General features: G+C 42.2%; 1 protein-coding gene across 2 annotated transcripts in view; it reads left to right on the top strand.

Moving 5' to 3' along the window:
* Nucleotides 1–1,306: 1,306 nt before the first annotated feature.
* PANK1 (pantothenate kinase 1) overlaps nt 1,307–19,504 on the top strand; it is a 43,413-nt gene continuing 25,215 nt past the window's right edge. The window contains exon 1 of one of the 2 annotated variants that reach the window (XM_081956479.1): nt 1,307–1,741. In XM_081956479.1, coding sequence (XP_081812605.1) covers nt 1,492–1,741 — 250 coding nt within the window. In that variant the 5' untranslated portion in view covers nt 1,307–1,491. Of the gene's footprint in view, nt 1,742–2,485; nt 2,646–19,504 lie in introns of those variants that run through there. The other variant, XM_081956480.1, reaches the window with a different exon arrangement.

Consider the following 19,504-nt stretch of genomic DNA (forward strand, 5'->3'; position numbering starts at 1 on the left):
CAAGGTAGGTCCGTAAATAGGCTCTTACCTGTGTTCGATCAGATTCGGAGTGTGAGGACCTCCACCTGCTCTCTAGACGTCTCCTATGGCGCTTCATCACCCTCAGCTCCTCGGTATACCAAGGAGCCCGGGTGGGTCGCTGCCGCAGGAGAGGTCGCAAAGGCGCAACCCGGTCCAAGGCCCCAGCCGCCGCCCTATTCGAGGCGGCCGCTAGGTCCTCCGACCGAGCGCGGGTCAGGGCTACAGGTAATGGGTATGCCAAGAGAAATGTCAAGAGTATCTGGATGCCGAACACAGAAACCAGTACAAGCTAAGTTTGCTACCGTGTTTCGTTTTAGAGAGAGTGAATGAGGACCATTTGCAAGCTATAGGAAGAGGGAAGGGGTTGAAGAAAAGGTGGAAAACTGAGAAAGTGGTGCTGGCTGGAGGTTGGTAAGCACTGGAAAAAGTTGCTTTTTCAGGAGGCAACGAGACTTTCTCGTTTTTTTCTTTGAAGACTTTCGCTTCTCATCCAAGAAGCTTCTTCAGCTGATTGGATGGTGGGGAATGGAAGGATTTATATTCCTTGCAGACAGCTGGTCATTTACATCCTTTTAGAGGGTCATTAAAGCCCTTGGAGGTTTATCTGTGTCCTCAGGGTCACCTGACTGGTGCTCCTGGTTCCTGTAGTCTGAGGGTTTTTTCCTCTGGAAATCCATTCCTACTCCCACATCATTCCGAGGGTGTTCATCCCATATTGTACAGCTAAATGCCTGTAGAAATTCTCACTCATCCAGGTCATGGTTGTCTCAAATCTTCTTCAGCTCTGACTGGATGGTGGGGAATGGAAGGATTTATATTCCTTGCATTTTTCAGGTGGGAACTGGACTTTCTTGGGTTTTCTTTCCTTTTGAAGGCGTTTCACTTCTCATCCGAGACGCTTCTTCAGCTCTGGCAGGATGGTGAGGAATGAAGGGGAATCCTGTCAGAGCTGAAGAAGCGTCCCGGATGAGAAGCGAAACATCTTCAAACGAAAAAACCAAGAAAGTCCAGTTGCCTGGGGGGGGGGGGACACCTTTGGGCAAAGACACGGAGCTTTAACCAGGCTGGCTTCCCCGAAGCTCCTGGGTCGGTGGCTTTCGCGAGAGAGCCCGGCTCCTTCTCTTTCCTCCCCAGAAAGAAGCGCTGTCTATCCTCCTCAGGGCCCGTGCGGGACGACGAGGGCAGCTCCCGCCCCAAATTCGAGAAGGAGCCGAGCGCTCTGCGGCGCTGCTCCCGCCCCCCTTCCCAGCAATCCTTCGCCCCTCTTTCCTTCCTCCTCCTCCTGCGGTGGGCAGGACGCCTGCGCTTGGCGCTGCCTGGGGAAGGCGGCGGCAGAGTCATCGTCCCGGGAGAGCCAGCACGGTGGGCGCCTTGGGACGCTGCCCTTCGCCTGCTCCGCGGCGGGGAGAAGGGCGAGACAAAGGACGGGGCGGCGGTCTCGGGGTGGCGGCTGCAGCTGTTGCCGGCGCCATGGGGGAGAGACTGCGAGGCCAAGCCGGCGTCTCTTCGGCGGCAGCGGCGGCGGCGGCAGCGGCTGCCTCCACCTGCTCGCTGCACAATGGGCTGCCGCTGCACAACGGCTTCCACGTTCCGGCCGGCCATGGCGAGGCTTCCCACCCGCTGCATTTTCGTCCGGAGCTGCCGCTCTCCAGCCACGACTCGCCGACGAAAAAAAGCAGGGCGCGCCGGAGGATGGATTCGGGCAGAAAGAACAGGCCGCGTAAGCGAAGGCTGCGGGAGGTTCCGATTCGGAAGGGCGCCTGGCATGGCATTGCAACGCATTGGGGAGGAAGGAACCCGCGTGCAAAAAAAAAAAAAGGACCCTTGGGAAGCGAAGTGTTGCACCGGGCGGTTTCCTTCCCCCCAGACCGGTCTCGGTTGGCGTGGCGCGGCTGTTTCCTTAACGGCCGGGGGGGGGGGGGGAGAAACTTAAAATCTGTGAATGAGACCGGCCGGGCAGCTTTGCCCCGGCTCACGTGTCTTGTGTGCCGTCGGAATGTTTCCAAAGCGCATTCATGTGATGGAAGAGGCAAGAGAGGGCTTGGCGGAGTTCATTGCGTCGCTCGCTGCAAACGCGAATGTTATTTCGAAGACCCCCCCCCCAAAAAAAAAACCCAATCTTCTTTGCGAGCCGTTGAGATATATATTTATATTTAATATAAATATATAAATTTTTGCCCGTGATGCGGTTTCTGGGTTCAGGATTTGATCGCGCTTTCGCCTCCCCAGGAGCGGCTCCGGCGTTTCTGACTTGAGACGGCCTGCTTCTTGTTCCGCCGCCCAAACATCAGTTCATTAAATACCGTCTCGGGCTTGGCCAATAGGGGCGCGTTCTCCTGGTGCACACCCACTGATCCCACGTAGGCCGGTCCCGGCCTTGACCAATGAGGAGGCTGGGAAGATGTGGGCTGGTCTCGTGTCTCCCTCTTGTTCTGTCCAGAGCGCTAAAATGAGAGGTGTTTTTTTCCCCCCAGTGTGGATGGGTTGTATAAATATGCCCTTGATAAAGCGCTTTGCCAGTTTTGGGGATGTAAAAAAGTCAGACTGACTTGGATTGCCTGCTTCAAGCCAACTGTTCCTTTTAAGTAACTCAAAAATGAGGCTAATCATTGACAAGAAACACTGTAAGTAGACGAAACTTGCGGTAAGGCTACCCTTGATTTCATAATCAGCATGGAGTTTTCTCTGCCGTTGGTGGCATCTTTATGAAGTTAGTTTATTAGACTTCTAATAACTTCTAACTTCTGAAGGAACGAGGGAGAGTTTGACTAGGTAGTAGGGATAGCAGGATGCTATCTGAATACTACTGGGTTTGAATAAAAATTCTCCTACCTGTTCAATTCTATGAAATTCAATATATTTCTCAAAGATCAGTCTCACTAGCATGTGTTTTGGAGTAATGTGTGTGGATGTAGCAGATTCTTCAATGTTTAGAGCAGTTTAACTTAGTGCTCAAAAATAATAATTAGAAATACAGTGTTGAGTTTATAAGTAGATTTTAAAAAGGCATTCTGTGCATGCTGCTAAAACAATGACATTCACAACTTGATTCGATTCTTAACTTACTTGGAAGTCAGACCCTATTTTATTCAATGTGACCCTTGAATCAGTCTATTTAGATATAATCCCACTGAGCAGCAAAATATCCTAAAGTTTTGATGGCTTTTTTTGGTTGGATTTTGAGAAAGATAAACCATTTTTCCTAAACTAGATGAGCCAAAAACATGTTCACTCATTGTTTCATTGAAATATTTGGAGGGTTATTTTCCTATTATATTCTCTGATAGATTGGGACTTTTACAATGTAAGAAGTTGTTTGTTTTATTTTAAGACAACAGACGGAAGCTGATAAAATAGGAAAAGGTTAAAGAAAGTAAAGTACTTATTAAAATGATGCATACATGAAGATGTTTATTTCCATCAGAAGTGTTTCTAGGAAACACTTTACATTTATTAGAAATGTCTACAATGTGGCAGATCATAGAAACTTGATGTAAATCTAGTTCACAAATGATTGCATATGGTTGTTGATTTTGATTTTTTTAATTGATTTTTTTCGTCAGTTAATATTGTGGAATCCCATCTGTGATGATTACTTCTGCACATGACAGAACCCCACTGAAATTAACAGAGCTCTAGCCTTATATAACATTTTTAAAAAAGTAATGCAAGAGTTTAAACATGTTCATCTTGGAGTGAGTTTTCTTTGGAAAAATGTAGCAATGTAAATATGAACAAAAAAAGGATGCAATTCAGAACAATTCTTTATTCTGTATCAATTTAATTAGTCATTTCAGTACTAACTAATGTTTTTTGTTATATTCTAATTTTTATGCTCATCCATAATAGTTGTTTGCACTATTCGCTTGTTTTTCAACTGTTCAAACACTGACAGTCTACAGTTACTTTATTTTTGGGACCTTAATATGCATAATGTTAAAAACCTTAATATTTGTGGCTCTTACCTTCAGTTCTCAAATCTTTGTTGCCATTAGGCATCAAAGTTAAAAAGAGCCTTTCTGATATGCTCCAATACTGGAGAGTTTTAAGAAGAGATTGGCCAACCATTTATGTAAACTGGTATTGGATTTCCTGCTTGAGCAGGGGGTTGGACTAGAAGATCTCCAAGGTCCCTTCCAGTGTTCTGTTATTCTGATTTTAGCTTGTACAGTTGCTGGTGATGTTACCTTTAAATCCTGTACTTAAGAATATTAGTATCATGCAGTCTTCATCTTTGTTCTATTATCAACAAATAATGCTTGCTTAATGATATTAAATCTGATCTACAAGAAGACAGGTAAAAGTTTGTGAAGAATATTTTACAAAGAATGGCTTGAAAGCTCCACAGTCAGAGCTTTAATTAGGAAAAACAGGGATTTAAATTCAAATTTTCTAAGGAGAATAAATTGAATGAGGCAGAGTAAGGAAAAGGTGTGATAAAACATCTAAACTGAGATTCCTAGAAGTTTTGGACTGTTTACATTGAGTAACAAAATAAGAAATTTTCACTGAAGAAGCCTGTGTAAAACACAATACTGAATAATCTGGTTATTCTGGTTTGGCAGGATTATTTAGAGGTCAGTGTTAAAAGGTGCTTATTAGTTTTGTATGTGAAAGTGTGCTTTACAAATTGCATGCAGTAATTTGTGATTGTTGCTTAATAAAGAGAGGACCTGAAACCTGTACTTGGAACTCCAACTTTGTTTGCATTATACAAAAGATGGTTGCTATCATTTGTTTTTTAAGTCAAGAAGCAATACTTGTCCCGTTTACATAATGTAAAAGTCTCTTCAGGTTTTATTTGGCAATACCATAGTAAGCATCTAACAGGGAGCTAGTTTGGTGGAATAGCTGGACTAGAAACCAGGAGATTATGAGTTCTAATCCTCCTTTAGGCCTGAAAGCTGGCTGGGTGACTTTGGTCAGTCATTCTATGTTGGCTAACCCCACCTTACCCCATAGGGTTGGTGTCGTTGAAAATAGGAGGTTGGGAACATTATGAATGCCACTTTGAATTATACAACAGAAAAGCAGGGTGCGAATCTAATAATAACAAGACAACTGTAAACAGTTGTGGAGATAGTGTTAATTTCAGATAATGAAGGGAATATTGTCCTCTGATTTATACTAAAGAAGTTAAGAAATGCTTGCTTCTGGTTTCAGGACTGAAATGGCCTTGATAGTTGGGTAGGCCAGGTTATTGTTATGGAAAACAAATGATTTCCCAGGTGATTACGCCCAGCCTCTTAATTCCAATCAAAGTGTGCCCTTTCCATAGCTTTCTAGGGAATGGTTGCAAATTAATTGTTGTTGTAGCAATCTGCAGTCAAATGTGTGTCCCAGAGAGGAAAAAGGAAGAGTAGCTCCCACACCTTAGAGCCTTATTTTCAATGAATTACATTGCTGAGTGTTACGCTTCAAGCTTTACGCTCTATATACAAGAGGATGCTACCACTAATCTAAGGCAAACAAGACTCAGCATCATGTTTCATGTTGTGAACCAAAGCGCTTATGACTGATGCTTACAAATTGACCATATCTGTTCCACTATAATGTTGGATCTGGATATATCATGCTTTCCTCCAAAGACATTTTTTGAAAGGCCAGCATTGGGAGCACTTTTTTTGCTCAACTAAACAAAAAAATCACTTTTAAACTTTTATATGAAAATAGTTAGTGGTGGTTACTGAGCACAAGACTTCAGCAATTTACTTTAGAAGAATGCTCATTAAATTTAGTTGCAGTTTTGGGCATCTGTTTTTCTGGTGTTGCCTCCATATATCCAAATTTAATTATTATTTATAGTACACAAATAAGCGTGTACTCTGGAGTAAACTTGTGCTGAAATTGGCATCAGAGGTTTGTGATCTCAGTTACATCCTTGTAAGCCATGTTAATTAATTGAAGAACTACCATCTTCAGATTAATTCCAGCTTTGGCTTTGAACACAAGTATTGACATCTATCAGAATTCCCTTTTGCCATGGTACATTAAAATAAACTCTTACCTGTATTTTGAAAAGAATAAAGAATAAAAGCATTAATAAAACGTAGTTCATCAGTTTTTGGCAACACTTAGACTTGTCCAAAGGTAGGCTCATAAAATGTTAAAGATTCTCTTGTCTTGTCCATTAATGAACTTTCCTCTATATAGTTCAGCTGTTAGCATCCATCAAGTTAAATGACCCTTGTAATGTTTTGGATTACTTCTGTTTACTTAGACCTTGTTGTGATAGAGATTGCAAATGTGTGTCTGGGCTGTATAATTTCAGATGCAATTATGCTCCTGTGATTAAATAGAAGATATTTTTAAGGACAGAAAACTTGACATTGGGGAAAATATTTTAGTCTAGCCTAGCTTTCTTCCTAAACTCTTGCCTAGGTATTAGATTGTTTTTTTCATAATCAATAATTGCCTTCCTATGAATTCTGTCCAACAGTCTTATGCAACACCAGTTAGATCCAGGATTATCATACCAATGTGTGAAGTGAGTCTTAGTCCATCATTTTCTTGGTATTAATAATACACAATTTGGATTTCTAATATATTCTAGACTCTAGAATCTAGAGTGAAGTTGAGCATCATATTTTTGCATTATGTCAGTTAATAGTACTAAAATGTTTTAGATGTAATCGGCTAGAATCTTCATGTGACATGATTAATTTTATGCTGTCCTGTTTGAATAGTGTAGTGTGTAGAACTGGATTCTCTTGCACCAATACAGGTTTTATATCTGATAAAACAATGGTAGTGTTGAATTTCCTCTCCTCCCACTGCTCGAAGTTTTATTAATATTGTGTAACAAGGTTGGTGCATTCCAACTAATTCTTCTGAACAAAAGAAAACCAAGTTGCTATGTTTCAATCCTAGGGTAATGATTCAGGATTGTGTTGAAATTCAGTTAAAATAGTAGGAAACAATTGCACCTTTTGCTTTATTTTACTGGGAGCAGAAATACTAATTTCTTCATAAAAGAGACACTTTAAAAAAATGATAAATAACAAAGGGAGAGAAATTTCTTTCAGGCTTTAGATGACTTGCTGTTTTAAAGACTATTTCACCAGAATAGTGAATAATTGCTTACAACAAGGATTCCCAGATTTTTGGTTTTCTGTTATTCCCAAGAGTCAGACAAATGAATAGGAGAACATCAGGTTAAGGTGAACTGGAGTAGCCTAACGTCTGGTTTGTTCTGAACATAGCTACATGACTGCTAGACATGAAAGAAGAAAGGAGAAATAAAAATACTAAGTCCAGCGTTATCATAATCTTGTTCATTTTCCTTGGCTCAGATCTGGGTATTACTGCAGTATAATTAGAATTGGTCTTATGAACCCTGTGGTATTCCTTTTTATTATGTGCCTTGTTGAATAATACCATGTTTGGTTCTTTAGAATGGAACTTATTTATTTATTTACTAGCTGATAACCCGGCCTTGCTTGGGTATTTATTTATCCTAGTCCTGTATTAGACAGGAAAAGCCCCGATTTCGGAGACAATTAAATTAGTTACAAATATTTTCCTTGTGCCATTTGTCCTCAAAAATAATCAAAGCCTTATTGAAAATGTCCAGACCAAACATAATTTCTAATATTGGATTTTCCCCCTTACCAGAGGGAGCCCCCTTTTGGAGTACTGTGAAGCTGTTACCATGGCAACTCTACTGCGCTGTACAGTAGAAACCATTTTACGGCACAACAGTCTGTATCTTAACAGAACACACACATTGAGGAGTGTTAGGGGTGTCTTACCCCCACAGTATTTGTTTCCAGAGAGTAAGTCATCTGTGTACCAAGTTTGGTTGAAATTACTCAAGGCGCCCCAGAGTTATGCTGAAACAGACAGACAAACAGAGACAGACATACACATATATATATTTCTCAAGTTTTCATGGCTGCCTATTTCATGAAAAAGTAATTCTTGGTGGTGTATTACAAAACTCTAAAGCAGTTAACATATAAGCACAATTATTATTATTTTAAAAAAATCACAAAGGCTAAAGGAGGACAGCAGATCTTAACAACAATGGAGCTAACTCATTACTTAATTGGTGCCCTACAGCCCCCAGCTTGATGGCATAATCAGGTTTTAAGGGTTTCCAAAAAACTAACAAAGATGGAATCAATCTCACTTCAGGGGAGAGAATGGTCCATGAAATGGGTACATGACAGACAGAGAAGGCCCACCTTCGGCGACTCCCCAGGTTCCCAATAGATGGGATTGGCGGCTTCTGCGTCATCTGATTAGATGGGTTGAGTAATCTGGAAGAGTTTATTCCTCAGATAACTCAGCCCCATGTCATGGACAGCTTTGAAATTCAAAACCAGTACCCAGAAGCAGAGGGGCAACCAATGGAGCACACATAAACTGCCCATGCTACTGCATTTTGCACTAGCTGAAGCTCCCAGTAGTCTTCAAGGGCAGCCCTATTACAGTAGTCCAATTAAGAGGTGAATAGGGCATGAGTGACCATTAGCAAAAGCCCCCAATCTAGGAATGTGCACAACTGGTGCCCAGATATGAAGTTGTGCAAAGATTAGCCCTACTTGTTCTTCATGCAGGAGTCAGGAGGACTTCCAGGTTGTGTAGTATGTCTGTTTGAGACAGTGCAACTCCACCAAGCACTAAAGATGGCCTACTACTAAAACGGGCAAGCCCCCAGTTCCTAAGCCACTCAATCTTGCCAGCTAAAGCCTATTATTCCTTATTTAGACCCTCATAACCTCCAGGCACTGAGATAAAATGTCCACAGTCTTGTTTAATTTACCAGGCTCAAAGATGTATATTTGACACCTCATCCCATGGCAACCAATGAACTCACCCAGTGACCTTATGTAGATACTGAGTAAGAGTGAAGAAAGCATTGAACCCTGCAGCATCCCGCACAGTAGGGCCAAATACAAGGTCTCTTGCCCCTCCCACCATTACCAACTAAAATTGACCATGGAGAAATGAGGTGAAGTAACCACACAATGCCACTCACTCCCAGTATTTTGAGCTGATCCAAAAGGATACCATAGCTCAGGGGTATCAAACTCAATTTCATTGAGGGCCACATCAGGGTTGTGTTTGACCTCGGGGGGCTGGGGCTGGGGCTGGGGTGAGCGTGGCCAGCTCAATGTCATGCATGTCGGGGGTGCCTATGGTGGACTGAGCGCTCTGCCAGCGAAAATAGGTTCCCAAGTTTCTAGGGCGGTCCCATGGGCGAGATCTAAGCCTTGAGTTTGTCACCACTGCCATAGCTAATGGTAAAGTTCAGGGGCGAGATCTAAGCCTTGAGTTTGACACCCCTGCCATAGCTGATGGTATAGTTCAGGGGTCAGCAACCCGCAGCTCTAGAGTCGTATATGGCTCTTTCATCCCTCTGCTGTGGCCCCCTGTTGCTGGTCTGCGCAACAGTTTTGAGAGGAGCTTCTGGTTGGGTGGGAGCACGGCACACCAGGAGGAGACTCTATTGCAAGGGGTAGGTTTTACGGTCAGTTCCACAATTGATAGGGCTTTCAGTTAGGGCAGGTAGAGGGAAAAGGACACCGTGCGAGGAGGACACTCTATGGTGGGGAAACCGGACTTCCGGTTGGCTCCAGAATTGCACGGGGGGCTTCCGGTTAGGACCTCTGTGGCTCTTTGACTGTTTAAGGTTGCCGATCCCTAGTATAGTTCAGAGAAATCAAGGAGGGCAAGGGTGGATGCACAACTAGAAAGTTGCTTTTATCTCCTAAAATGGATCTCCGACTTTGAAGGTTTCCATCTATTTAAGTTTCTAGTTAGATAATTTGGTTTCAGTTGAATATTTTGCTTGGTGCAGCATACCAAATTAATCTCTAGCATCTTTCTCTATTTTTGTTTGCTGCCTACCAAGGATCTGTGTGTTTTGCCCAAGGTAAATTGGCTGGGTTGCAGCCAATTTGTTTGTACTCACCAAGCAGTATCTACTGCACACCTGAATCATTGTAATCTGGTTCATGCAGAATTTAGGAGCAATGGATTACTTCATGAAGCAATCTATGTCATGTACTGGATCTAAAATGTAGAAAATAGATTTAAAGGTAAGGTAAAGGTTCCCCTTGCACCTGTATGTGCTAATTGCTCCCAACTCTAGGAGGCGGTGCTCATCTCCATTTCTAAGCAGAAGAGCCAGCGGGTCCGAAGACATCTCCATGGTTGTATGCCTGCCATAACTAAACACTGACGGCGCACAGAACGCTGTTACCTTCCCACCAAAGGTGGTCCCTATTTTTCTACTTGAATTTTGATGTGCTTTCGAACTGCTAGGTTGGCAGAAGCTGGGACAAGTAGTGGGAGCTCACTCTGTTACATGGCGCTAGGGATTCGAACTGCCGAACTGCCGTGGTTCAGTGGTTGATTGACAAGCGCAGTGTCTTAGCCACTGAGCCACCACGTCCCTTTAGATTACATTACATTCCCTTTAGATTACATGTACATTCGATTTAAGGTGGACTAAATATTGAACTGGTTATTTATATCTTCTCCTGCTTTTCTATAACTTACAGAAATCAACCTTTCTCAAGATCTTGAAAGATGGTGCATTCCTTAATATCTTTTTGTTTGGCCTGGTTTCTGAGCATCTACTTAGAAGAATGCAGAAATGGACCCTTTCCACCTTGCTGGACAAACCAAAACTCTGTGGTGTTCTTGAATATTGGTTTTATGCCAGAAAGACAGGCCTCCTCTTGCTTTTTAGCTGTTGTGAACCATAAAACTATAAAACACAAGGAGGCAAAGGTGAACTCCAGTACAACAGTATTCTGATTCTCTGGAAAACTTTTGATGATGGAAATACAGGTACAGGTTGACTTACAACCATTTGTTTAGTGACTGTTTTAAGTTACAACAGCACTGACAAAAGTGGCTGGTTTTCATACTTACGACCTCCATGGCCACGTGATCAAAATTTGGATGCTTGACAACTGGCTCATATTTATGATGGTTGCAGTGTCCTGGGATCATGTGATCACCTTTTGTGACCTTTTGAAAAGCAAAAGTCAATTGGGAAGCCAGATTTACTTAACAATGGTGTTATTAATTTAAGAACAGCAGCGTTTCACTTAACAATTATGACCAGACAGGTCATAAAATGGGGCAAAATTATCTTTAACGACTATCTCGCTTAGCAGCAGTCGTTTTGGGCTCAGTTGTGTTCAGAAGTCAAGGGCTACTGTAATACTGATCAACCACATTTTCATAATTCTTTGACTTCAAAGTACACAGTCCTCAGGCAGTGTAGGGAAAGGTTTGCTGAACTGATAGGTCAGGGTATGCTAACATGCTGCTATCAAATGTGGCAATGCCATGTCCACAAAAAAATGAACCAATGAATGTAACTGCAATACCGTCCTGCAGTTGTCATTTGTGTACCGTAATTTCTCTGCTGTCCTCATGTGGCCTTTACAGCTTGTTTGCCCTCTGTAGGTCATTCATATGGTTTCCTCTCCTTGGGTTCAGATTCCTTTGATTTGGATTGGTTTCAAGTTGTACATAACACAACACTGACATAATGAAGCGTGTTTGCTTATGCTGATGTTAGCATGCATAACAAAATCTGCTTCATTATGGGATTGGGAGGGGCAAAGGACAAGTAATTTATTTTGCCTTAACCAAATGACCGGGGGGGGGGGGGTGTTAAGAGAAGGGTTGGAAACTCTGTTTTACTTCTAGCATTTCCTGAAAAGAGAGACACACATTTCTTCCTGTAGCATAATGCGTGTTCTTCCAATTACAAAATAAAACCCAGTTTTTCCATGTCGGCACAGGGAACATTATTAAAATGCTCCATTTGTTCTGGGATATTCTGAGAAAGTTTCTTAGGTGAGGTGGTATCTGTCGGCAGCTTCCACACTGCTTGCCAGGCTCCCTAGTTTATAGTGGTGCTTAAAAGTTCGTGAAGCCTTTTGAATTTTCAGTATTTCTGCATAAATGTGAGCTAAAATGTGATCTGTTCTTCACATACCGGTACATCGTAAAACTAGATAGAGCATTGAATGAAACAAATAAGTGGGGGGAAAAACATTCTATTTGTTCATTTGTATGGAGACAGATCAGGTTTTAGGCCTTATTTGTGAAGAAATGCTGAACATTCAAAAGGGTTTACAAACTTTTAAGCACCACTGTACCTAATTATGTAAAAAGATTCTATTGACTAGAAAAGAAAAGAGCACAGGACATTACCTTCTAGAACAGGGGTTTTCAAATTTTTAGTCCACGGAACCTGTTAGATTAAAAAACAAAAACATTGGATCATGAGGCAAAGTTGCAATGATGGAAACTTGGCTTGGTTTAAATGATTTTTTCCCCCTTTCTGCTATTAATACCATGAACCCCATTACATTCTAGCATCATTCCTATTTACAAGTATGTCACATCCATCCTGCATGAATCTTTAAAATATAAAAATAATGAGTGTCTTCTGCTGAGTGCTAATTCATTTAGGAAAAAAAAGATAGAGAAGCTACATAATCAGAGCACGTCATACACTAAGGCCGTGATGGCGAACTGGTGGCACGCGGAGCCACTTGTCAGGGCACACACGTTGCCTTGTCAGCTGGCCAGCGTGCAGACTCAATTGTGGTCTTAACTCAAGGACTACCTTTAAGTTGAAGGTGAATTTTGAAAATCCCAATGTAATAATTCGCTGTGCAGAGGTTGTGTGAGGTACTGACATTATGCAGCCATTAGGCATTTCCATCCCCAAGTAGTAGATTTTTTACATAAAGCCACAGGATTTAACAGATTAAAAACAGAATGAGCAAGAAGTAACTCCTACGCTACATGCTTCTTATGAATGCTCCTTTTATGTGGCTTTCAGATATTATTACATCACTGAAGTTTTGTACTCCTGGTCTAATACGGAGACAGGACATTCAGTTGATTTTCTGCAAAGGACCCCCTCACGGTGTCTCTGCCAGTTGAAACAGAGCTTGGGAGGACCCCAGTTGCAGGAAGATTCCCCCCAGCCCCGCCTGCGCCACCACAGGTGTCCCTGACATGAATGACATCGAGCTGGCTATGCCCACCTCCCCCCAACCCCAGTCAAACACAACCCTGATGTGGCCCTCAATGAAATCGGGTTTGACATCCCTGTCTTAGAGGTAACCATTCCAGTTCTTGACTTTCAACAAATGAGATCTCTGATGTGCCCTTACATGACATTTCAAGTTTCTTCAATGTGATGAAATCTTACAAAGTAGATGACAAATATATTGCACTTCTTCATTTTGATGAAAAACTGTTGCAAGGATGTACTGCTTTTGTGTGAGCTAGTGGATTTGTGCTTGACTGCATTTTGAAATCGTAATTAACCTTCTAGAAACAGACAACTGTGATTTTTGCATGTGTTATGACAAAAGCATATAATTAGAGAGATCTACAGCTTTTGGACCGGGAGGCCTTGCGTACAGTCACTCACGCGCTGGTGACGTCTCGCCTGGACTACTGTAATGCTCTCTACATGGGGCTCCCCTTGAGGTGCACCCGGAGACTGCAGTTGGTCCAGAATGCAGCCGCGCGGGTAATTATGGGGAGATCGAGGTTCTCCCATATAACACCTATCCTGCGCGAGCTGCACTGGCTTCCTGTGGTCTACCGGGTGCGCTTCAAGGTACTGGTTACCACCTTCAAAGCGCTCCATGGCACAGGGCCTAGTTACCTGCGGGATCGCGTCCTGCCCCATACATCCCTGCGACCCGTCCACTCACACAGAGAGGGACTACTCCGGGTGCCGTCCTCCAGAGAGTGCCAGAGGGCAGCGCCCAGAAGTAGGGCCTTCTCTGTAGTGGGCCCCACCCTTTGGAATGACCTCCCCCCAGACATCAGAACTACAACCGACCTTCGCTCCTTCCGTATGAAGCTGAAAACCTACCTGTTTCGACTAGCTGACCTGGCATAACTCTACAACCTCCCCAGCCCAGGGCATTTTTAATTGTAATTTTAGTTTTTAAGGGTTAATTTCACTGGGGTTTTAACTTTTTAAGTATTGTAACTTATTTATTTATTCTTACCTCCTCTATATGCTATATAATACCTTTGTACGTCGCCCCGAGTCCCTGTGGGGAGAGGGGGCGACTAATAAGTTCAAGTAATAAATAAATAATAAATAATAAACAAATAGGATTTGGATAAAACTGTAATAAAATTCAGTCTATGGGTTTAATGGTCTGTAATACAGTATTGCTAAGGTCTGTTTGACTTTTGCAGTATTTAATCAAGATATTTCCCCCTGTCATCTGGCCTTGGAATTTTATTTAATATTTAAGAGGTAAGCCCCTTGATGTTACATATAGTACGTCCTTCAGACCATTGTTTCTCAGAAATTCCAAACAGAGGAAAAGGTATTTTGCCTCTATAGTTGTTGAGAAGGAAAAATGTGTACAATTAATTTTTTTTTTCTTCTGAAGTGGTGAGAAGATCAAGAAAATGTCCACATTAAAAAAGGCATGATTAGAAATAATTACATGAATGCTTCTTTTATTGTAAAAGTTTCAGAGTTTTGTTATAGGAAGTAGCTTAAGTGACATGAAGACTAAATCCTCTTTTGCCCATTTTGACTTCTAGATTAGTTTCCAGTTAGGTAGATTTTAGCATGTACTGTATCAAGATAATTATTATGGAAGCATCAACAGAACAGAGAAAAGATAATGTTCTGAAAAACCTAGGAGATTTTGGCCTGCCAAATTAGCAAGAATGATCCTTTCACAGCTATGTTTGTTACTTCAACTATGCCATATTGAAACTCTTATTAATAAAAATTTGGGCCAAGTCTAGATTGACCAGCATGTACACTATCAATAATCTGGATTTTGCAAAATTATACAAATTCAATGGTTGTAGTATTGTGACATGAAGCTAGTCCTTAGTTTTTATATGAAAACGTATTTTAATGTTTTATCAGTATAGAAAACATGTCATTTTGAATGTGTTTATATCTATTTGTAGAAAACCAATCTAAACTGATTCCAAAATACAAGATTCCAAGATACAATCCAGTCTTTATATACTTCCTTTTTCGTACAAATAATTTTGTTGTAGACTTTGAAATTTCCGATACTTCATTCTGTAAATAACTGATGTTTCCTGCAAGGCTTAAATGGGCTTTCGTTCATCTTTTGCTATCTCTTGTTGACTAAATCCAGTTGATAGAGGGTATATTGAACTATGGTTTTGTGTGGCAAAGGGCAAGAAGCCTTCTGCTGAAATCTGCAACTGTCTGTAGCCTGAAGTGGATGTAATAACATTTGGTTTAAAGTAGGCTAGACTTTAACCCTGTCCATTCAGGGGATTAAATCAATCAATCCTAAAGGAAATGAACCCTGACTGTCCTTTGAAAGGGCAGATACTTAAGCTGAAGCTCAAATACTTTGGCCATCAAATGAGAAGAGTGGACTTGTTAGAAAAGTCCCTGTTGTTGGGAAAGATTGAAGGCTAAAGGAGAAGGGGACAATAGAGGATGAGATGTCATCAACATACTGTGTTTCCCCAAAAATAAGACAGGGTCTTATTTTCTTTTGACATCCCCCCCCCAAATAAGCACTTGGCCTTATTTTAAGGGAGGTCTTATTATTTTTGAGGCACAGGAGGCAAGTGTGGTCACCTCATGGCTGCTGCTGCCTTGCAATATTTTTGGGAAGGGCTTATTTTTGGGGGAGGGATTATTATAGCGCATGTGCTCAAAATATGGGCATGGGCTTATTATTCGGGAGGGCTTATTTTCGGGGAAACACAGTAGTGGATATGAGTTTGTGCAGATTCAGGGAGACATTGGAGGATGGGTGGGTGGGTGGGTGGGATCTGGTGTGCTATGGTCCATGGGATCGTGAAGAGTTGGAAATAACTTAGTGACTGAATTTTATGTTAAATTTATATTTACCGACAAATAAATAAAGGCAGTCTAGTATAGATCTATTTCAAGCTATTTAGCTCTCGTCAGCTAGCCATACCCTTCTGGGATTCGAAACTCTTTATTTCTTTGTTGGTAAATATAAATTTAACACAAAAATCATTTGCCACGAAAATGACTGCCTCCGAAGGCTCCTGAATTGGGGCTTAAAGGCAAAAGCGGAAGCAGTGTGCTCCGTCCCATAATTGGGTAGACCAAGTTGCCCTGATAAAAAACAGTGACTGAACAAATTCAGGAGATTCTTAGATGATCATACCGTATATACTCTCCCTAAATGGAAGTTTAAAACCAATGGTGCAAGTTTTTATTCATTTAATCAAATTTATATGCCTGCCCATCTCGCCAGAAGTGACTCTGGACAGTGAACAGTGACAACAAACAAAAAGCTACACAATACTAAACATGAAACACAGTCATTAAAAGAGTTGGAAAATGTTTTTATTTTTTGATTCGGTGCAAAAAGTGGGAAAATTATTGAAATTATTCACAAACTTTGGACTTGTGCCCATAAGAGAAGATTAAGACTAATTCATTGCCCAAGGATACCTTGCTGCTTTTTTACTCAATTCTGATTTAAGTGCTACCTTGCACCCATTCTCCTATTTCAGCTGGCATTGGGAGCATGGTGTCATTGGAAACCCTGCATTTTCCCCATTTATGTAACAATTGCATACTAGTGTGGCTGCAATGTGCCATTCTTCTGCACATGGCATAGAGATTAGTGGGAATCAGAATCTTTTCAACTGGGTGATCGTTGTTGGTTGTTGTTCTTGTTGCGACCCCAACGTTCCTCCAGGCCTTCCTGTCCTTTACCATCCTCTCTCTGGAGCTCATTTAAGCTCACGCCGACTGCTTCAGTGACTCCATCCAGGAACCTCATTTTCTGTCGTCCCCTTCTTCTTTTGCCCTCAATGTTTCCCAGCATTAGGCTCTTCTCCAGTGAGTCCTTCCTTCTCCTTAGGTGGCCAAAGTATTTGAGTTTCATCTTCAGAATCTGGTCTTCTAAAGAGCAGTCAGGGTTGGAGTTCCGGTTCCGGCGGCAGCGGCGACGGGCAGCTCTTTGCCCGCTCCGGCTCTCCGGTGGGCTTCCCCACTCCTTGGGGGGCACAGGACACCCCTCAGAGGGGTCCTGCCGGAGGGGCGGCATCGCGGGGAGCTCCTGCATCGGCGGCGGCCGGCGGGAGGTCTCTCGCGCGCCCAAGGCACCGGGGAGCTAGATCGGAGGGCGCCTCGCGTTTCTGCGCTTCGCGCCTCGCTAAAGCCGTCGGGAGAATGAAGCAAGTGAAGGAAGCAGCTGCGGTGCGGTGAGGCTGCTTCTCTCTTCATGCCCTATTTTGCACAAAGAACTAGTTAGCTTTCTTTAAATAACTTTCGGAGTATTTTGGAGGCGCGGCTGGAGGGAGGGGGGTTTCCCCCCCCCTTGGATAAGCGGCGAGGAATAATCTTGCTCTCAGCCCCCGGGGAAGGAGGAGGGGGGAGAGCCAACGAATGAAGCCTCACCCAGGTTGGATGATTTTCTTTGCAATTTAATTTCACTATTTACTGAGATTTGAGGACCTTTGGAACTTTTTAAAACTTTGATATGCCTCTGTGCCCAAAACTGGCAGGGCAAGATGGCACACTTCCGTTGTCTTTATGAACTGTGAAACCTGACTCCACCTTTAAAATTCAGGCTTCCGGTCTTTGTCTCCGTGTCTCCCAGAGGAATCTCTTGTGGATTGGTCTTTTTGAACTTTCTAGGGGAAACCTTTCATCTATTGCCAGACTTATTAGAGAGATTCTCTTCTGCCTGGTTCTTCTGCTCCCGGACCTCACCTGGCTACCCTTCTTTTCTAACTGTTTATCTTATATATGGACTGAACTTCTAATGTTATAAAGGATGGCATCCAAAAGACCACCTCCTGGGAAATCTGGCTTTGCCACATCTGCTCCAACATCTGTAACATCCAGTCCAGCCACACAGTCCAAGATAACAGAACTGATGCAACCTAAGACTATAGAGATGGACTTTCAACAAATGCTTCAACAAATTTTACAGGGCCAGGAGGAAATCAAGAAACAGCTAAGGGAAATGAAAGATGAAATTAAAGAAAATCAAGCCCAAATTTATAAGAACTCACAGAGACTGGATCTTGTGGAAGGGGGGGTGGAGGAGGTGAGGGGGGGGGTGGAAGCTGTGCAGAAAGGGAACAAAGATCTTGACATCCAACAGATGAAATTAGAATTTGAGAGAATGTCCTATTATCTTAGATTTCAAAATGTTATAGAAGAAGATGGGGAAAATATAAGGGACATCATGACAAACATTCTGGCTGACTACACACACAAAGAAAAACAACAGATGGGGTGGGATATAGATCTGGTTTATAGAGTGAATTCAGCTTACGCTAGAACACACAATGTACCCAGGGAGGTTCATATTAAATTTCTTAGAAAAAGCACAAGAGATGAAATTCTGGGTGTACAAAGGGGGCAAGCATTGATATATCATGATATGGAGATAACCATTCTGAAGCAGATCCCTAAGAAGATTAGAGAAAAAAGAAAAAATTATTCGCAATTAGCGAATAAATTATACCAGAAAGGGGTGTGGTTTAGATGGTTGATGCCTGAAGGTATGCTGATATTCTGGGAGGAGACAAGAATTAGAATTAATTCACCCATAGAGGCGCAGGCCTTTATGGAAAAAAATAAAACATTCCTAGAGAAACCACCAGATACCACAACGGACACGCAGGACACGGGAGGGGCCAGAGCTCTGCCAGTGGAGGGAGATGGGGCAATAGCAAGAAGACTCAGATCACAAAAATAAACAAGAAAATCATATTATTATAAACTGACCGAAAGTGAAAATGGAATTATATTTGGATTTTATACTGTAATGTTTAATTTGATTGAATTTAATAATAGAACTAATATGCTGACTGTAATCAATTATATACTAATGCATTATATTAAATGTATACTATGGGTATGGAGGGAGGGGGGCCTCACACACTTTGCAACTGCCAAAATTTGTATACCTGTCCATTTACCCTTTTCCCTATAAATCTTGAAAAACCAATAAAATTTTATTATAAAAAAAAAAAAAAAAAAAAAAATAAAGAGCAGTCAGGGTTGATCTCCTCTAGGACTGACTGGTTAGATCGTCTTGCAGTCCAAGGGACTCGCAGGAGTCTTCTCCAGCACCATAGTTCAAAGGCCTCCATTCTTTGGCGCTCAGCCTTTCGTATGGTCCAAACTTTCACAGCCATACATCGCAACTGGGGAAACCATAGCCTTGACTATACGCAGGGTGATGTCTCTGCTTTTTAGTATGCTGTCCAGATTTGCCATAGCTTTCCTTCCCCAGGAGCAAGTTAATTTCTTGGCTGCAGTCCCCATCTGCGGTGATCTTGGGCGATCATAGGACTATATAAAATAAACTGCCTTGTATTCAGTGTGGTATGCCTCCTGGTGAATGCACATAAAATTGCAATTGGAGTTTTATAAATCCTATGGGATGTGTGATTATGGATAGATGGTTTTTTGGCCTCCTAGTTATAGCACTGACTTTAAGTTACTGTACTTTGG

The sequence above is a fragment of the Natrix helvetica genome, assembly GCF_964273705.1.
Source record: "Natrix helvetica genome assembly, chromosome: 5".
Classification (NCBI taxonomy): Eukaryota; Metazoa; Chordata; class Lepidosauria; order Squamata; family Natricidae; genus Natrix; species Natrix helvetica.